Consider the following 19,590-nt stretch of genomic DNA (forward strand, 5'->3'; position numbering starts at 1 on the left):
CGTTGGCTGGGCAGGAGTGTGTGTGGCTGGTGTGAAGCCCTGAGGAAGTTTTTGGCTAACTTCACACAGCTGGGCTATACCCTCAGGCTCTGCCTCTAGGATGAATAACTGAATAAAAACATGTTTACTCAAGCACTGGGTGCCAGGCACTGTACTCGGGGCTGAGGGCTATCCCTGGCCTCCAGAGGCACTGACAACAGCTGATATTTACACAGCTTTAAAGTGAGCTAAGCGATCTGTCGCTGCGCAGTCCTTCCAGTCTTGGAAGGGACCCTTTGGGACCCCATTTGGAATTTTCTTGGCAAAGATACCAGAGGGATTCACCGTTTTCTTTTCCGGGTCACTTTACAGAAGAGCAAACAGGTTAAGTGACTTGTCCAAGGTCACACACCGGTAAGTGTCCGAGGCCGGATTTGAAAATGACTTTTCCTGACTCCACACCCAGCACTCTATCCACTGAGCATCTGGCTGCCCAAATACTTTTCATGTGTTCTCTCAATAGAAGCCCCCAACAATGAGCTGCTATATTATTCTCTCCATTCTACAGAGAAGGAAACAGAGAATGTGAGATGAAGTGACTTATTTAACTACTTAGTATCCTGTGACAGGATTTGAACAGAGATGTAGTGGACTCCAAGGCTGGCTATTCCTATCTAGGAAGTCATATTCCTTCACATGGCTACACCAAGACATGGGCCAGGTTCTTCAGAGGGAAAATACGGATGCCTTCAATAATGTCTCTCACTGCCTTACTTCCAGGAGAGCCTCAGACCAAGGCAATGGTCCAGCAGTGGAGGAAGTTACTGGGCCAAACTGAGTGCTAAAGGAATGCTGGTCTAATGTAAGCTACAAGGATGACACAGCAGAAGAATTTCTGGACCAAGCCCAGGTCCTTCTGCCTTAGAATAACAAGGCAAACAAGGAAGAAAGGCAAACTTGAGCCTTACCCTTCACTGGCAATATGAACTGTGCAGGGAGTGGGTAAGGCTCAATTCTCTAATGATTTTAATTTCTTTCCCCACTTAATTGGGGGTAGGAGAGGAGATCTTAACAAACAGGAAGATGCTATAAACCTGAAAGACCATGTAAGTCCCATAGGAAAGTAAGGAAGGTTGTATGACTGTAGACACCCCAAATTCTTTCTCCTTATGAGGGAATTCTACCCATGTCAATACTATAAGCCTGAATGTCTATCCAGATCCACAGGGAAACTGGGACTCATTGGAAAAGTGTCTCAACTTGGGCTTAAGGAAGAATAATTGTCATTCTTTAAATAAAACTCATCCTATATTCATTGTATCTTAGCCCGAGTGCTTACACAGGAACATGCAACACTCTGTGCGTGTCTGTGTTTGTGTGCGTATGTGTATGGACCTAGACATGAGGCAAATTCTAATATTTCTTAGAGCAGGGCTTTTTCTATTTTTGATTCCTTTCTGTCTGAGAAATTTTTATACAAGTATATAAGTATATAAAATAGGTACATAAAGCAAATATTTTCTGATAATAAAACATATTTTTACAATCCCTGTATTCAGTTCTAAGGGGCCCTATATAAAGTCATGACCCACAGTTTAAGAAGCTTTGCCCTAGAGGAAACTTTGGAGGGGGGTGGGGACACAAGCCATAATTACTTATTGAGAAGCCTCCAAGATTGAACCTGATCCATGTGAGCTTAGCCATATCATGCTGAACCATGTCTATGGTAACCGCCATTCTTAGAAACATCCTTTCTTCCATCTTTATATACTGAGATTTTACCTATCCTCCAAGGCCCAATTCAAACACTAGCTCCTCTAGAAAGCTGTTCAGGATTGCCCTCCTCACCTCCAGACTATAATGGTGATCTCTCCCCTAGATTCCACCTGGATCTCTGTGAACTTTTCGTTCTATTTTGTATTTTAATTGCCTACTGCTTTAGCTCTCCTACCAGTCTGAAAACACCCCTGAGAGCAGGAATCATGTTGTACTCTGCTTTAACCCACACACACAACCAACCCTAGCACAGATCCTCATACAAAAGGGGCATTTTAGTAAGTGTTCATTAAGTTGAAATGAAAGGCTTTCACACACACACACACACACACACACACACACACCCTAGATATTTACTCAAACTGATTCTAGGTTCATGAGCAAAGAGTTTTTGAATTGTCCTTCCACTTTGAATAATTTTAGGATTATTGTGGAAGCCATACCACAACCAGGTTATAAGTCACTCAGCTACTAAGATCAAGGTCTTCTTTCCCTTTCTGAGGGTGGAAGCATCTCCAAGTATTTCCTACCATAGCCAACACCAATTTTATAGTTGATATGAAAGCCCTCTCCCCCAAAAAGACATTTCATCAGCTATTAACCAATTAGCCCCTCAGTCTAAAGAAGAACTGACCCAGACTTTGTTTTACAAAAGGACACCCCTCTGATGTCTAGAAAGGAAAAGTTCTTGCCTCAGTCAGGCAAGATTAGAAGCCAGTCTCCTGACTTTGGATCCAAGACTTTCCTTACTGGTCTGTGTTTACTTACAAAACAAGGATCCAGAGCTAGAGGATGACTCAGACTCTCATGAATGCAGTGATCAGTAAGAACTGCTCCCATAGAGGTGGTAACTGCAGGTGCGGACTGAGGTATACATTTTTCAGAAATGGCCCACATTCTAGGTTGGGAGGAGGGGTGGCAGGGGTGTATCTCCAGATTTATTTATTATAGGGAAAGGTTGTTATGCGAAAGGAGTTATTGGGGCAGGGAGAATAACTTTTAAAGAGTTTCAATAAAAATCATTTAAAATTTTAAAGGAGATAGAATAATTGAGAAGAAACCCAGAGAGAAGGTCCAACACCTAGATGTGTAGCCTGATGTTATCTCCACACACAAAAAAATCTCTACATGTTACAGTCAGGAAAACAGGAAAAATCAGTTCTTGTAGGAGCAGACACCCTTCCTATAGTGTGATTTAAATACCTACCTTGTGATGCTTAAGCCCTTAGCTTTCTGTATCCTAGGTCCTATCAACAGGCACCTCCCACTCACACCTGTAGGGGTCAGGGAGACTTGTGGGAGAATGCCAATGGACCCAAAGAACTGGAGCAGGAGGGGAAGGGGGCCCAGACGAGCCTGAGGTTAGCCTGTTTACAGAAGGAGTCTTGGCAAGATACAATCCACAGGGAATCCCTCTCTCCCTTTCCTCCAAAGGGATCCTGGCCCTTGAATGGATATATGTCTCCTCTACAATGCAGCTCTGTTTCTTCCCTACATTAGCAGGTTAGCTGTTCACTCAAAGTGGGAGGCCTGGGATATACCATACAACCCGATGATCTGTGAATGAGGGACCTTGTGAGTGACAGGGATATTTAGATATTGTAGGGAGAGGTTGAGAGGAGAGGGAGGGGGAAAGGAAAGAGAGAGAGGGAGGGGGAAAGGGAGGAGAAAAAGGAAGGGGAAGGAAAGGTTGGGAGGAAGAGAGGAAGAAAGGGAAAGGGGAGGAGCTGTTGGAAGGGAGAGGGGAGAATGTAAAAGAAAGGGGGAGGGAAAAGAAGAGAGAGGGAAGAAGAGGGGAAGAAGAACAGAAGGAAGAGGGGGAAAGGGAAGAGGCAGGAGAAAGGGATAGAGGAAAGAAAGGGGAGGGGAAGGGAAAGGGGGAGAGGAAGGTGGTAGAGGAAGGAAAAGAGGGAGGGTAAAGGAAAGGAGAGAAGAAAGAGACAGGACAAAAAAGGAAGGAGAAGAGGAGGGGGGAGTGATAGGGAAGGAGGGAAAAAGAAATAGAGAAAATCTCTGTGGGGTCAGGGAAAGAGCAGAGAGACAGCACAAAGCTGTTTATACAGCTTTGCCAGGGGAAAGCGGGCCAACAGGCCGGGGGAGAGTGTCTAGCCTTAGATTTGAGAGGAGGTGAAGGACACTGGAATTTCTGACTTGAGCTCACTTGGGGAGGGGAAAGGGAGGGAGTTCGAGTCCAGGGACCCACTGATCCTTCTTTGCTTTGAGTTCTGTCTGGGGATCAAGCCAGCTGTGCCTCCTTCTGTGCTGGGGGAAGGATGTTTCAGGTAAGTGGGGGGGGAGGTAGTTCATGGCTCCTGGCAGTCTTCTCAAATCTTGGGGTTTGGTTGGATGCTTTAATGCAAATGGCATGGAGCCAGACGGGTGTCACGGGGCTCACCAGTGGGGTAAATAAGCATGGGACCAAGGTGGAGGCTAACCAAGGGGACGGAATGGCTCCAGCCACATGTCACCATTCTTGAGCTATTGCTAGAATGACATAACACGAGGGAGAGCCAGCCCCACTCGGGGTGCTATGCAGGTGGGTATCTCTTTCCAAGCAAGGCATCCCAGCCTATCCCCCAAGCAGGACCCTAAAGGCCCTTTCTGGAGAGCACATCACTGTACTCCAATGCGACGCCACAAGCTCTATCAGGGCCTGCCTACATCAGGCTGAAAAGGTTTCAGGAGGGAACTAGTGGCATCTGGGATGTTTCCTTGGGAGGATCCAGCACTAGCTCATGGAAACTCATCAAGAGTAGGGACAGTTTGGATTTGGTCATTGTGTACCTAGCACTCCGCCCAATATCTGGCACATCCCCGGAGCCTGATAAATAAATGTGTTTTGAATTGAGCCCCATTTAAGGGAAGGGGAAATGGGCTCACAGTGGCTCAAAAGGAGTTTGACTATGTCCATACAACACAAAGTATCCAGTAGAATGTAAGCTTCCTGAGGTAAGTTATCGTTTTCTTTCTGTTTCTATAACCCCAGCAGCATCTCCCATAGGTCCTGATAAATGGCTATTGAATGAAGGTCTATCAGAATAACCCATGAAGGCCATGTTCTAAGAAAAAGGTCTGCTTGCTCCATCCCATCTCTTCTACTTATTACCAGGCACTCTGGGGCTCAGTTTCCTCACCTGCAAAATCAGTGTAGAGGACTAGATGACCTTTGGGCTTCCTCACAGCCCCAAATCAAGGTGCCTATGATCCCACAGGTGGAAGAGATGCCCCTACCATTGTCCTCCTTGCATGGGGTCTCTGAGCTCAAGAGATCCTCCAGAACAGGACAGCTGTCATTTCTCTAACCACTAGGAAGCATCTGCCCCTGGAGAGTCCCCAGTACAAGGCTACTCCCCTCCACACAAACACCAGGTTACTACAAATGCCTGTCAAGCCTTCCATCATTCAAGCACTTCTTCTCCACCTTCATCTTTTCTTTCCTTTAAAAGGCAGCCTTTTTAATCTGATGTTGCTCCCCATCCCCCAACCCCCCTCTCTACCTTCCTGCTATTAACTAATATCATGAGGAGAAAGAACAAAAACAATCAAAATGAAGAAATGACAGCCTATTCCATATAGTGGCAGCTGTCTCTAAAGTGAGCTAGGCAGGCAGCATGGGATAAGGGGAAAATTTGGAGCCTGGAGCCCAGCATAGCCTGGTTCAAATCACAGGCTCATAGGTTTAGAATCGGAAAGAGGTGCCAAATGTCTCACCCATGGACATGGGGATAACAAGAGGCAAAGATTCAAACTCAGGTCCTGCGACTGATTTCTGAATCTCTAGTACAATTCGACTGCATTTAATTTCCCTCAGCCTCAGTTTCCCCTTCAGTAAAATGGAGGCAATTATACCGCAAGCACCTGCCTGGCAAGGTTGCTGTGGATTTTAGAAGAGATTAAGGATATAAAAGAAACATATAATAAAAATCATGGGCATGACGTTATTTGTCATGGCCGATTCTCTGTGACCCCATTTGGGATTTTCTTGGCTGAGATGTTGGAGGGATTGGCCATTTCCTTCTCCGTTTCATTTTTACAGATGAGGAAACTGAGGCAAGCAGCATGAAGTGACTTCCCAGGATCACGCAGCTGGAAAGCATCTGAGGCAGGATTTGAACTCGGGAAGATGAAGCTTCCAGACAAAAGGCCCTGTGGTCTGTGCACTATAGCGCCACCTGGTAGCCCATAAGTGGTAGAGATTCACTAAATCAAGGTGGGAGTTGGGGGTGGGGCTGTGACGGGAGAAAGAAGCAAATTTTAACCACTTTGCCAGCCCTGGTAGGTCACATTTATGAGTCATGTCTCCGCGTAAGACAATACAGACTTAATCCTCTATTAGCAAGTAAACAAAATTAGGACAGATTTGTTTATCTCTCCATCAGTAAGTTGATTTTGGGGGGGAGGGGGCGGGGGTAGAGGAGGAAGCGGAGATATTCCCTCTGAAAACGAGGCTCAAAGATTCAGAGCTTTTCAGCTGAGGCTATCTGTGCAACCCTTCCATTTTACAGATGAGGGAACTGAGGCCCAGAAAGACTGAGTAACCCTAGTGTCTGAGCCAGTATTGGAAATCAGGACTTCTGATTTCAATTCAGCACCCAATCCATTATCCCACTCTGCTTCGGGAGTAACTACCCTGCAGGCTTCAAAAGCAGACACTAAGATTAGGGGGTTAAGTTCTAGTTAGTTTTTAATTAAAGCAGGAAAACCTCAAAAGTCAGCTTCAATTCGCCACTCCCATCAGCACCTTTCTGGCACCAAATGATGCTTGCAGACTGCCCAAGGGAGGCAGTCCAGGAAGAAAGCACCCTGCTTCATTATACCAACAACCTTCGCAGATTTCCATCACCCCCTGCCTCTGTATTATCGATTCTCCCAGCCTGCATCACAGGCAATCATGTAGAATTACTCTAACACTCCACAACAGTTAGCCAAAGAGCTTTACATGCATCTTCACTGGCGGGTCGCGGGCTTGTCGCAAACATCGCAAGCAAAGCATCACCCCCAGCACCACCTAAAAAATGCCTGGGGTTTATTTGTGGGTGCGGAGTCTTGATCCAGCCCCAGAGGGACTGCCAGAAGTGATGAGGCTTTGGATGCGGGGGGGGGGGGATGGAATCCGACCATTGGGACCCACAAATCCAAACAAATGGAAGCCAGGCTCCTAGGAACGAAACCCACAGCCTGACCTGAGCCGCCGCTGGCCCCAGGATATGGTCGGGCGTGGGGGTGGGGAAGTTGCTGAAAAGAGTGATGAGGGAGGGAGGCCCGGTGAGGAAGGAAATTTGGTCTCGGGGGAGGAAAAGGAGAGGAAGTCGAAAGAAAGTGGCCGGGTTAGGTGGGAAGAGCAGTGGTTAGGGAGGCTGCAATGAAGGAGGAGGGAGGGAGCAGGGAAAGGGTAAATAAATAGAGGGGGCGGGGAACTGCTCTAAAGGTTCAGGGGGGTAGGGCAGGAGAGGGAAGTTTGGAAGAAGCCCAAGCTAATGGAAAGAGAACGGGGCCGGCGAGGGGGGAGGAGGAGGGGAGGGAGGAGGGGGAGGAGGAGGAGGAGGAGGAGGAGGAGGGGGGTTTTGGTTTCTGTTTTTACCTCCTTGATTTTCTCCCTCTGGGCCAGGCTCTTGGCATCCGAGTTGCCCCTGGTCCCCAGCACCGGGTGCCGGAGACGGCTCCTGAACTCCTCGAAGACCAGGGTGGGCAAAGGGCGAGACTTGGGGGCTCTGGGAAGCCCGGTGGCTGCTCCGGGGGTCTGCTGGCCCCGGGTGGCCCCGGCCTCCTCCCAGGGAGTGGTAGGACCGCCTGGAGGGTGTCGCCCCCCTCGGCCAGGCCCGACCGCGAGTGCCCCGGGGGCCGGGGCTGGGTTGGGAGGTGGCTCCTGCCCCCGGGCTTGGGTCTGGTCCCCAGGCTCAGAGTCCCCAGTCCCTGAGGCAGTGGCGAGACGCTGGGACCGGAGAGGCAGGAAAAGTCGCCTGAAACGGTAGGAGCTGGGCAGTAGGAAGAGGGCCCCGAAGCACAGGGTGATGAGGCCTGAAAGGAACAGCAAGAAAAGGAACTTGTGTGACAGGCGCACCCCGAAGACCGAGGCCGGGGCAAAAGCGGGCGTCTTCCTCATCAGCATCTTCGGCCCGAGCTCCCCGCCGTAACGGGGCGAGGCCGGCGCCGGCGGAGAGTCTCAGTCCCGGGCGAAAAAGGCTGCGGCCACTTCCCCGGGGGTGTCCCGGGCCCTGGCTGCTCCGCGCTGTCGTCCCGTCTGTCCGGGCTCAGATCCCGGCCGCCAGCAGCCACTCGGGGGGTCCTCACGAGACCGAGGAGTCTCCCTACGCCAAGGAGAGACCCTCGAGCGTCGCGGGGCGGCGGGGTTGGCCAAGGGCGCGTGAGAGAGGGAGTCCGAGACAACAGGGGAGGGAGGGCGGGGGGCGGGGGGGAGATAGCGTGGAATTCCCCGGAGAGGCCGGAGCGCCGTGCCAAGGCTTCGCAGCTGCCCGGCCCACTGGCCGCGGTCCCCGCTCGTCTGGCCGCGGAGCTACAAGTTGAGTCAGTTTCCAGCGAATCCCAGAGACATCCTGGGAGATGAGGGCGGGGACGCCGGGAGGCGGGAGCCGGGTTGGGTCGTTCAGCCACGGGCAGGCGAGGTTGCCTTCAGCAAGGCTTCTCGGCCCGCGGACGCCGGTCCCGGGGGAGGCGGCTCCTGCGGCTGCTGGAGAGGGCCGGTCGCTGCCGCATTTCTGCCGTCTAGCCGCCCGCTTCGTCTGCTCCGAGCCCCGGGTCCCTGCCGCCCCCGGAGATGGGGGCTCTCTGCTCTTCCGTACGTCCCCAGGAGCTCGGACTGCCCCCGCCCCTTCTCACAGTCCCCTTGGCTGGTCCCAGCTCCTTCACATCCTCTCAGACTCTTCCTGTCAACACGCGCAGAGGGCCAGACGTTTTCCTCGACGGAAAACCCGGATTGGGACCCGAGGGGCGGTAGGGAGGGCGCCCTGGGGAGGAGCCACCACCCCGGACCCTGGGAGGGACAGCCGAGGGACTGGGGGCGGAAGGTGGGGAGAGAGCCCTCCGAGACACCCAGGAAGGGGGGAAAGTCTCTAGGCCAATACGCCGGAGCCCTCCCCGCCTCCCGGCGTCCCCGCCGCACCAGACGGTTTCCAGAAGAAGCCTTCGGGGAAAACAGCTGTCGGAGGCTCGGAGAACAGTCCGCTGTCGGCGCGCTCCGGGACCGGGCGGCAGCAGACCGCTCCCCCTCTGCCACCTCCGGCGGTTCGCCGCCTCGCTCGAACGGAGCCCCTGCTGCCCCGGCCGACTGAGTGGCGGTCGGACGTCGTGGCCAGCGGCTTCCCGGGAGGGTAAGCCCGCAACTTTCCTTCCCCGAGAGCCAGCGGGGCACTTCTGGGGCCCGGGAGTCCCGGCGCTCGGCCGGCTCCCGTCGGCGCTCACGCACCCTGCGAGCCGAGGCCGGGCTGTTGCCGCTGCCGCGGCTGCGTCGGGTGCCCCCGGAGCCCGGGGTCTCCTCCGGGCCAACCCTGCAGGCTGGGGCCGCCGCCGGGGCTCCCGCTGGGCGCTACGGAGCAGGCAGCCGGAGCCGCGCCTCCGCCACTGCACCTGGCCTCATCGCACCTTCCCCCCTCCAGATGCTGCCGCAGCTCTCCCTCCCAGCCGCGTCCAGCCGCCGCCGCCGCCGTGCCTGCGCCTGCAAACACACTCACACACAGCGGACGCCGCCGCCGCCTCCCTCCGCCACCGAGGCTCGCCTTTCACTGCGACAGCTCCAGACGGCCCCGCCTCCCGCCGGGCCCCGCCCCCGGCCCCGCCCCCCGCCTCCCTCCCGGCCCGGCCCGAACGGCGCGAGGCCATTGGTCCAGACGCCTCGAGCCCCGCTGGGGAGCCGGGCCACGCCCCCCCACTCCAATGGCCGGCGCCGCGCGTTCCCCCGAATGGTCGCACCCGCACAAAGCGGGCGGGAGAGGGAGAAAGCAAGGAGCACATTGGCTGCTTCGGAGGGATCCCCGGGGGGCCGCGGCCGTCCATTGGTTGCTTCTCAGCACCGGCTGGACCCGTAGAGACAGGACCGTACTCCCACCCCCACCCCCAATCCGACCAGCTCGGGCCGGACCGGGCATCTCCAGCGGTTCAACCCAAGCAAGGGGGACATAGGGCGGGGCTAAGCGCAGGGACTGAACCCATTGGTGGGTGACCTCCCCCACCCCTTCAATCCCTCCCCCGGATTGGTGGAGAGCTGCACGCTCCAGTCCCTGGGGGTTGGGCTGGGTGGCCCCCTAGGTTTCTATAAAAGGGATGGATGGCCCGGCGGGATTGTGACCGAGTGGCTTGGGCCGGGGCGGGGAGCTCTGGAGACCGGACCTGTCCCTCTAACTGAATGCCTAACTGTGACCATGCCTGAGCCTGCGGAGCCATCCCTTGGACGCCGGGCATCTTGCGCCCCCCGACAGCAGAGCCGTCCAGCAGCGGCCACCGCACTAACCCCTGCTCCCTCACCCTCCGGGCAGAGGCTCCGCGGGCCCCCAGCTCCCGCACAGCCCCTCCCCCGTCCCCTCTCCTAAACGTCGCGGCTGCGGCCTCGTCGTTAACCCCTCCTTCCCCGGCGAGCGCACGCCGAGGTCCCGGCCCCCCGAGCAGCTGCCCCGGGGGCCGCAGCCCCCCTCCCCGCGCGCCCCTTCCACTGCTGGGACCCCCAGCCCGGCGCAGCCGCTCCCCAAAGGCCCCCGGCTCTCTACACGTTTGGGCGGTAGTTTATTAGATTATTAGATTATATTATGTATATATTATATATTTATTATATATTAGATTAGATTATATAGAATACATATACATAGATAGATTATAGATGATATATAGATATATATAGACTAGATTATACTGGGGTCTTAGGGACCTTGTAATCTAACCCTTTCATTTTACAGATGTGGAAACTGAGGCTCGATAAGGTTACACAGGCTTATTACACAGGTAGTAAACACAAAACACAAACTTCTGCTCCAAAGACACGATCCCTCCCGATATACATTCCCTGTGTCCAGCTAGGACCCCCATAAGGGGGCCTCGCGCAAGAAGAGTCTTCAAACTCCTCTCTCTTGTCAGACTCTCCCAGCAAAGGACTCCGTTCTCCCCCAAAGCCTCGGCCTCAGCTGGAGGGCCCGGCTCTAGCCCCCTCACTGCCCCACTGAAAACAAGAGGCCATCGCTAACTGCCCTCCCAGGAAGGCCTTCTAGGGAGCACCTCTCCTGCTAAATACTAGTGAGCACTCGCTGCGCCCCCCCCCCCCCTTACACAAACAGTTGTGTCAACCGGCTCAGCCCCAGCTTGTCTCCCCTCCCAGCTCGTCCAACCCCAGCTATTCGGAAGTTCCACCGTCTATCACTCATACAAAGTCCTTTATGGAGACAGATTGCAGCAGAGGGAGAGACAAATTAAGAGGTGTAATAGGCAAGAGGGAAAATATCTGCTTTCAGCTTCAATTTAAAATGAAATGCAGTGTTGATGAGACAGATACTGCAGGGAGCTGCTGCTCCAGACCGTCAGAAATGCAGAAAAAAGGAGGAAGCTTGCCCAGGTTACAAATCTACTTCCTCTAGGAAGGTTCCTCTGACGCACTGAGGGACAGGGAAAAACCCCCCCCCCCATCCCACCTCTGACCCTACTCCCCTGAAACCAGAAGTGATCCAGAATGACCCTGTCCTGGAAGGCCAGGTATTCAAAATGAGAGGCGTTTGGCGGGAGGATTACAGAATATACCTGTCTCATCCTCCCAGTGGCACATGCCGGGGAGAGGTCTGTGTCTTTCTCCCATGGCCAATCTTGACAGCCAGTGTCCTAGCAACATATTTTATACAGACTTGCAAGACTGTGTTGAGGCAGTCATAAAGTCCTGTGAGAAGGCAGGGATCAGGGAAGGGTGCCCTGAGGAAGGCCGTGCTGAGAAACTGGATAATTCGAATAGGTTTTTGTAAAGAAGGAAATGCCTTTGAAGCTGGATCCTCAATTTATTTATTTCCCAGAGCAAGACAAGATTACAGGTCTACCCGGTGGTGTGCTGGATAAAAAGGTCTTATCCACAGCCTTAGCCCCAGATTTGCAGTCTCTTGCTTGTTTCAGCCACCTTACACTGGAAGCTTCCAGGCCTCTGTAGGGGCTCTGTACCCTGCATTAGCTATCCTCTGCCAAGAAGCAAGATGGTCTACAAACCCCACCCCTCCATCCCAGCTGGCACTGTGTGTGATCAAGGGGGACCAGAGTCCAAGTCTCCCAGCCAAGAGATAAGGAGCACCCTGGAGTCTCTTTAATTGGCCCAAAGTCGAAAATTCCTACTGTGTCTGCTGACCCTTCTATAATTAACTGCTGGAACAGCCCTCAGCTAGAAAGTGCTAAATACACGATCTCGTGGATCCAGGGACCTGAGCTGTAAAGAGGTCTCTTAGGGGACACTTAATGTCTTCTGACAGTGGCCTGGACATGTTTGGGTGGAATAAATAAAAAGAAGAGGGGAGGGGAGAGAGAAACAGACAAACCTACAGAGACCATTCTGATCCTTGATCACAACAACAACATAGAAATGTAACACTTGAGGTTGGTAGTACAAATTGCAAGGTTGTTGGGGTGGTCTTAGGATGGGATTAGAACTGGGTTCAAGACTTCCACAAAAAAGAACAAAGCCTGATGGGAAGATTACACGAATGTCTTTCATCTCAGTATTACATGCAGGGGGAAGGTCTGTGTCTGCCTCCCAAGCGTTATCTTGACAGTCAGTGTCCTAGTGACATATTGGATATGAGTTTGCAAGAATAGGCTGAGACGGTAGCAATGTTCGGTGAGGGGGAAAGAAGCAAAGAGTTAGGGAGGGATGCCTAGGCAAGTCTGGGCTTAGAGTCAGAGAATCATGACTTCAGAGATAAAACGGATCCCATCACATTATGGATGAGGAACCGGAGACATGGAGGGTTAACTGATTTACCCCGGGCCACACAGCCAACAAGTGCTTGAGACAAAATTCAGATCTGGGTCCTCCTGCACCTGCTGTCTATTGTACCACCTCAATGCCTCATCTTTAAAAAAGGGATAATATGGTATAGGAAAGTAATAGAATATTATTGTTCCATAAGAAATGATGAGCAGGCTGATTTCAGAAAAGCCTGGAAAGGCTTACGTGAACTGATGCTAAGTGAAGTGAGCAGAACCAAGAGAACATTGTAAACGGCAACAACAAGATTATGTGATGATCAACTGTGATGGACTTGGCTCTTTTCAACAATGAGGTGATTCAAGGCAATTCCAATAGACTTGGAATGGAAAGAGCCATCCGAAGCCAAAGAGAGAAAAATGGAGCCTGAATGTGGATCAAAGCATTGTGTTTTCACTTTCACTGTTGTTGTTTGTTTGTTTGTTTTCCTTTTGATCTGATTTTTCTTGCACAAAAACATGACAAATTAAGAAATATGTTTAAAAGGATTGTTCATATTTAGCCTATATCAGATTTCTTCCTGTCTTGGGGAGATAAAGAGAGGAAGGGAGAAAAATTTGAAACACAAAATCTAATAAAAATGAATGTTGAAAACTATCTTTAAGTGTTTTTGGAAAAATTAAATACTAGTGAGAAAAAATAAAATAGGGGTAATAATAATAGTTCCAAGAACATATCTCCCGCCTAGGGTTGCTGTGAAGACCCAATTATATAGACTATATGTGTATATAATGTATATAGATATATATGTGTATGTGTGTTGCATATAAATATGCATATTTATATACCTGCATTGTATACATGTGTGTACAAGTAACTATGTGTGTATGCATATATGTATATCTGTACACACATAAGGTATGTGTTATACGTAGAAAGATTCTCAAACATTAAGGTATTTATTGTAGAATTAGAATCATGGACATAGAAGTGGGAGGGACTTTAGATGCCTTGTCTGCCCTCTTCATTCCACAGATGAGTACATCAAGACCCAACAAAGCTAAGGGATTCAGGCCACACAAGTAATAAATATCAGAGGGAAGGTTAAATATCTGCCAGAGTCAACATCAGCAAGCTTTGGGTGCTAACCACTGGGGACACAGAAAATGTCATTCTAATGGAGGAGACATCCTACAAACAACTAGGTTATTACAGAAAAAAGTCTGAGGTTGACCTGGTGAGGAGCTGGTCTCTATTGCTATTGTTACTATTAATTTCTAACATTTATTTAACACCTTATGGTTTGCAAAGCACTTCACATACATCATGCTATTTGATCCTGACAATACCCCTCCTGGGAATGGTGCTATGATTATCCCCATTTTATGGATGAGAAAACTGAGGCTTAGAGAGAATAGGGATAAAGAAATGACAGAGACAGGATTAGAATCCAGGCACCCCCTGAGTCAGAGTCAGTGACTTTCTGTCCCCCATCAGCTGTTCCCTAGTGCCTATCCTTTATCTCCACTGGGAGCAGGGAAAGAGGAAAAGTGGAGGTTTGGGAAGAGAATAGGAAAGTGACCCTGAATCCCTAGAGAGAGAATGTGACTCCAAAGTTTTTGAGTTCAAGGGAAACCCTAAACATCATCTGGTCTAATCCTCTTATTTTACAAAAGCAGAAACTGAGGTCCAGCAAGAGGAAGTGATTTGCCAAGTCTAATAGAGTTAGAATTCCAACCCATGTCACCTGATGCCAAATCAAAAGCTCTTTTCACCAGACCAGAGACTCAAAGTACAGCCCACGGACTTCAAAGAGTTCCCAAGATCCTTTGGGAGAGCCCATGAAATCAAAACTATTTTTACAATAATACAATACAATATAATAATAATAAATTGTATTTTATAATAATATAATAATTTACAATAATAAATGTTTTCATTTTTAATATGGTGAACATTGTTGCATTGCAACAAGTCTAATATGGCAAACATTGTTGCATTGCATCTCATTGCCTTTCCTCTCCAGCATCCTCCTTACTTCCTTCAGTGTCTAGGCGGAGCAACTGAAAAACAGAGGTTATTTCATAGAAAAGGTGGGTTTAAATTTTACCTGAGACACTTATTAGGTGTGTGACCACAGGTAGGCAAGCCACTTAATCTCTTCCTGCCTCAGTTTCCTCACCTGGATAATTTACCAAAAGATATCTCTACCCCAGGGAAATAGTAGGTTTGGACCAAATCCATCTAAGTTGATCTCAAGTTGATATAGGTTTAGAACAGGAAGGAAATTTAGAGGTCATGTAGTCCAATCCCCTGCAGCCCTCTCATTTTGAAGATGAGGAAACTGAAGCTCAAGCAGGCTGACTTCCACAAAGCCACAATTCCTTATTGAACAGTTAAATCGTAGAGGAGATTTTCTAATCTAGGTCCTCTGTCTCCAGATACTTTCTTTCCTCCACCCAGCTCAGTATGTCAGGTGGAGCTGAGAACAGAGGCTAAGAAGGGGCTCCAATTTCCCCAGTCACAATCGAAGGCCACACTGCAGCCTTATCACTATCATTAGTCCCATTTAGATATATAATGCACTCAGTAGCCTAGCAGAGAGCCAAGAAATAATAATGCAGTTTCCTAATAGCAGCAAGACAGATGTGACCCTCAGAATGGGGAAGACACTGATTGCTGTGTGGGCCAGCTCCCAGTTTGGACAGATTAAATTACTTCCATGATAAAAGGCAGTGAGACTTTCCAAAACTCATCTCTGTGCATTGTTGGGCAAAGCCAATATCGTCAATGCCCAGCGATGGCTGATTAAAGGGTCAAAGAGTTCTGAACTCCTTTTCCTGTGTCTTTCAAAAGGAGATTACCGATATGGAGCTCCAACCTTTTAATGCCAATGAATTCTGACGTGAGCCCGAACTCAAGGATGACTGACTCCAGTGGAGCTTGATGTATGGTCAAAGAAGATAGATCCTGCTTCCTTCTTGCTAAAGCAAGACTCCCAGGGCTCTCTCCGGGTTTGGGAAGATAGACTGTGGAAGAGGAGAAAACTTAGATGCCCGCCTTTGAACAGGGGTTCCTAGTCTCTGAGGAGATGACCAACAAGCACTTGAGTGCCTACACTAGAAATACAAAGACAAAAACTGAATATTTCTGTCCTCCAGGAGGCTCATATCCTGAGATGTAAAGATGGGACAACATGAATATATCCATAAATATAAAACATATACAAGGGGTTAGCTGAGGGAGTGCAATGGATAGGGGAATCTGAATTCAAATTCTGCCATGATATTAATTGTGTGACTTTGGGCAAATCACTTAACCCCAATTACCTCCCCAAAATTAAACAAATAAAAATAAAAGATATACAAGGTAATTATAAGGTAATTTTTAGTAAATAGGGTATTAGCAACCAGTAAAATCAGGAAAGATCCTCATATAGGAAGGAGCAGCTTTGAAGGGATAGAGGGATTGTGAGAAGTAGTGATGAGGAAGGAATAGACTCCAGATATGGGGCACACCCAACATGGGCATAGGGATGGGTCTGGGTCCTTTATATACCAGGATCTATATGATCTATATAAACAACAGCAACAATAATAATTAGAAATAATTTCATACATCTTAGTTCACAGATCCCCACAAGATGAATCCTCTGGGAGGTAAGTGCTATTTTATCCCCATTTTATAGATGAGGAGACAGAGGCACAGAGAAATTAAGTGAGTTGCCTAGAGTTATACAGTGACTAAGTGTTAGAGACAGGAATGAAACTCAGATCTTCCTGGAATCAAATTCAGTGCCCTAACCATAACACAACACCATCTCTCATTGCAGTAAACCACAGTTTCCTATTTGGTAATCGGGCAAAGCAGGAAATCGGAGTGGGCACAACCCACCAAAAGTCATAATTGGGGACCCACTTAAATCTTTTAATAACTGTGTCCATTTTTAATCCTAGAAAATTTGGCTCTCTTTGGTCCATGGGTATTTATGAATCAAGTTGCACATGGAACTGCAGAGGCTTAAATGATAAGCCCCACGTATCTGATGAATAACAATGAACATGAGAGACTCTTTAAACACAAAGGTCAGGTCAAAGGTACATAAATACTTAATCTCCACTCTGCCCTGGGATCCTTAAAAGTCACAGTATGGTGGAATTTTAGAACAGCCTCTCTTAAATCTGAATGGGTAAGGGGTGTCAAGGACAAGAACAAGACAGAGATGTCAAGCTACTGGATGGGGATTAATCACCAAATGTCAGAGTTGGGAGGGAATATGGAACATAGCATTGGGAGATGATTAGAACCCAGGAGGTCACAGCTGGGAGGGCCCTTAGAACCCAGAATGTCAGAACTGGGAGGGCCCTTAGAACCCGGGATGTCAGAGCTGGAAAGGAGTTTAGTCCAAAAAATATCAGCGATGGAAGGGCTTTAGGAACAGAATATTAAAACATGGAATGTTAGAACTATAAGAGAATCATAGAACACAAGAATGTAAAGAGCTAGAAGGAATATTAGGAATGATCTAGTTCAACCTTCTCATTTTACACTTAAAGAAACTGAGGCCCAACGAACAACATGCCAAAACTGGCTTAGCTGTTTCACGTTTGTCCTCACTCCAGCCATCCTAAGCTTCAACCTTGGGCTGCCTTGAACACCCAAAAAGTAGGAGATGCAAAACCCTGCAGGGAGACTCTTCCTCCCAAATCACTCATTCACAGCAAAGTACTTAATATTCTGGAGTAGAACCAAATAAATAAATGATGCCAGGATAATGTTTTAAAGATGTCATTTGCTTCTAGCCCATTGGAGCTTTGTGTGGTCTTTTGAGTATATATTTTTATGAGGCTTTAAGCTATATTATTTCATGTATTTGGTTGGGTTTTTCTTTTTTCTTTCTTTTTTTTAATGACTGATATATAAACTGGTAGAATCTGCACATGCTTAGAAAGACTACCATGTTATTATTTATGAAGAGCCAGGCCCCTAGAGTTTGGTCTAAGGGTGGGGCCCTTTTCCCCAGGTTCTGCCCTAGAATTCAGTGCATCTTTTTGGAGAATGTGTGTGTGTGTGTGTGTGTGTGTGTGTGTGTGTCTGTATGTGTAGTTTTAAAAATCATTCTTTGCAAATACTAGATAAAGTGAGCTTTTCGGTGCACATGCCAGAGCAGAAAAAGAAGATTGTACGTGAAATCGAAGATCTCTATAATAGGAGGCTAGCTTTTCTAGTTAAGCATGTAATAAGTCCAGCCTGTAGTTTTTAAAGCTCTTTGGCTCTTTCAGGCCTTCTTTCTGTACTCTGCTGTATGTGTATGTGTGTGTGTGTGTGTGTGTGTGTGTGTGTGTGTGTGTGTGTGTGTGTGTGTGTGTGTGTCTGTATGTGTAGTTTTAAAAATCATTCTTTGCAAATACTAGATAAAGTGAGCTTTTCGGTGCACATGCCAGAGCAGAAAAAGAAGATTGTACGTGAAATCGAAGATCTCTATAATAGGAGGCTAGCTTTTCTAGTTAAGCATGTAATAAGTCCAGCCTGTAGTTTTTAAAGCTCTTTGGCTCTTTCAGGCCTTCTTTCTGTACTCTGCTGTATGTGTATGTGTGTGTGTGTGTGTGTGTGTGTGTGTGTATAATATACACACTCATAATAAATGCATATGTGTGTATACATATGTATCTACGTCTATCTATATCTCAATGATTTTCTTCCTGCCTGCCTTTCTTTTTTTCTTCTTTGTCTCTTGTGTGTGTTTGTGTGTGTGTGTGTGTGTACATATGTATCTCCGTCTATGTCTCAGTGATTTTCTTCCTGCCTGCCTTTTTTTCTTTTTTCTCTTTTCTTTCTCTTCTTTCTTTTTTCTTTCTTTCCTCCTTCATTCATCCATCCTTCGATTCCTCTTTGCTTCTCTCCCTTTTTCTCTCTTTCCTTTCCTCCCTCTCTCCCTTCCTTCTTTAAGGGAGGAAACCATAACACACCACCATCTTTCTTTTTTTCTTTTCTTTCTTTCTTCCTTTTCTTCCCTCTCCCTCCCTCATTTTCTCTCTCTTCTTCCTTTCATTTTTCTTTCTCTTTTTTTTTCTTTTTCCTTTTCTTCCTTTCTTTCTGTGCCTTCCTTATCCCTATTCCTATTATGTAGGAAAGTAGGTGTCAAGTGAATAGCACACCACGTCTGGAGTCATGAAAGCCCCTAATAGCTGTGAGTCCTTCAGCACATTAGTTAATCTCTGTTTGTCTCCATTTCCTTAACTATGAAGTGGGAATAATGATAGCACCTACTTCCCATGGTTGTTGTGAGGATCAAATAAGCTAATATTTGTTTAAAAAAAAAAAAAAAAGCACTTAGCACAGTGACTGGTACCTAGTAAGTGCTCTATAAATGCTTATTCTCTTCTCTCCTCACCTTCTCACCCACCCCCTAACAATAGAAAAAAAAAAAAAAAAAACAAAGACCAAATATGCAATGAAGCAAAATAAATTCTGGTGCTATGTCCAAAAATATATGTCATTCTGCATTTTGAGTCCTTTGTCTTTCAATATATCATGAGATAGACAACTAGCTTCATCATTGGTCCTCTGAACTCATGGTTAGTCATCATGCTGATGAGATTTCCTAAGTTTTTAAAGTTTATTCTAACATGGATTATTGCCCCGATTCTGCTGATTTCACTCAGCATCAGTCTATACAAGTCTTTTCGGGTTTTTCTGAAATTGTCCCTTTTGTCCTTTTCAGCACAGTGGTTGATATTCCATTCCATTCCTGATGGGTGCCCTCTTAGCCTTTGGCTCTGTGCTAGTGAAAAACAAGCTGCTTAGAATCATTTTCTACAAGGCCCCGCTCTATTTCTACCACTCCCACGAAGCCTTCTCTGGGTTCTCCCTTCCCCAGTTTTGGAACTTTGAGCTGGTTCATTCATTTGACATCATTTTCTTTCTCATTTGTTTGT

General features: G+C 48.2%; 1 protein-coding gene across 1 annotated transcript in view; it reads right to left on the minus strand.

Moving 5' to 3' along the window:
* The window catches only part of MAN1C1 (mannosidase alpha class 1C member 1), a 198,632-nt gene extending 190,310 nt beyond the window's left edge, over positions 1-8,322 (minus strand). Inside the window, exon 1 of the mRNA XM_031961530.1 lies at positions 7,337-8,322. Coding sequence (XP_031817390.1) covers positions 7,337-7,864 — 528 coding nt within the window. The 5' untranslated portion in view covers positions 7,865-8,322. The remainder of the gene's footprint in view (positions 1-7,336) is intronic.
* Positions 8,323-19,590: the final 11,268 nt, after the last annotated feature.

The sequence above is a fragment of the Sarcophilus harrisii genome, chromosome 3 (assembly GCF_902635505.1).
Source record: "Sarcophilus harrisii chromosome 3, mSarHar1.11, whole genome shotgun sequence".
Taxonomy (NCBI): domain Eukaryota; kingdom Metazoa; phylum Chordata; class Mammalia; order Dasyuromorphia; family Dasyuridae; genus Sarcophilus; species Sarcophilus harrisii.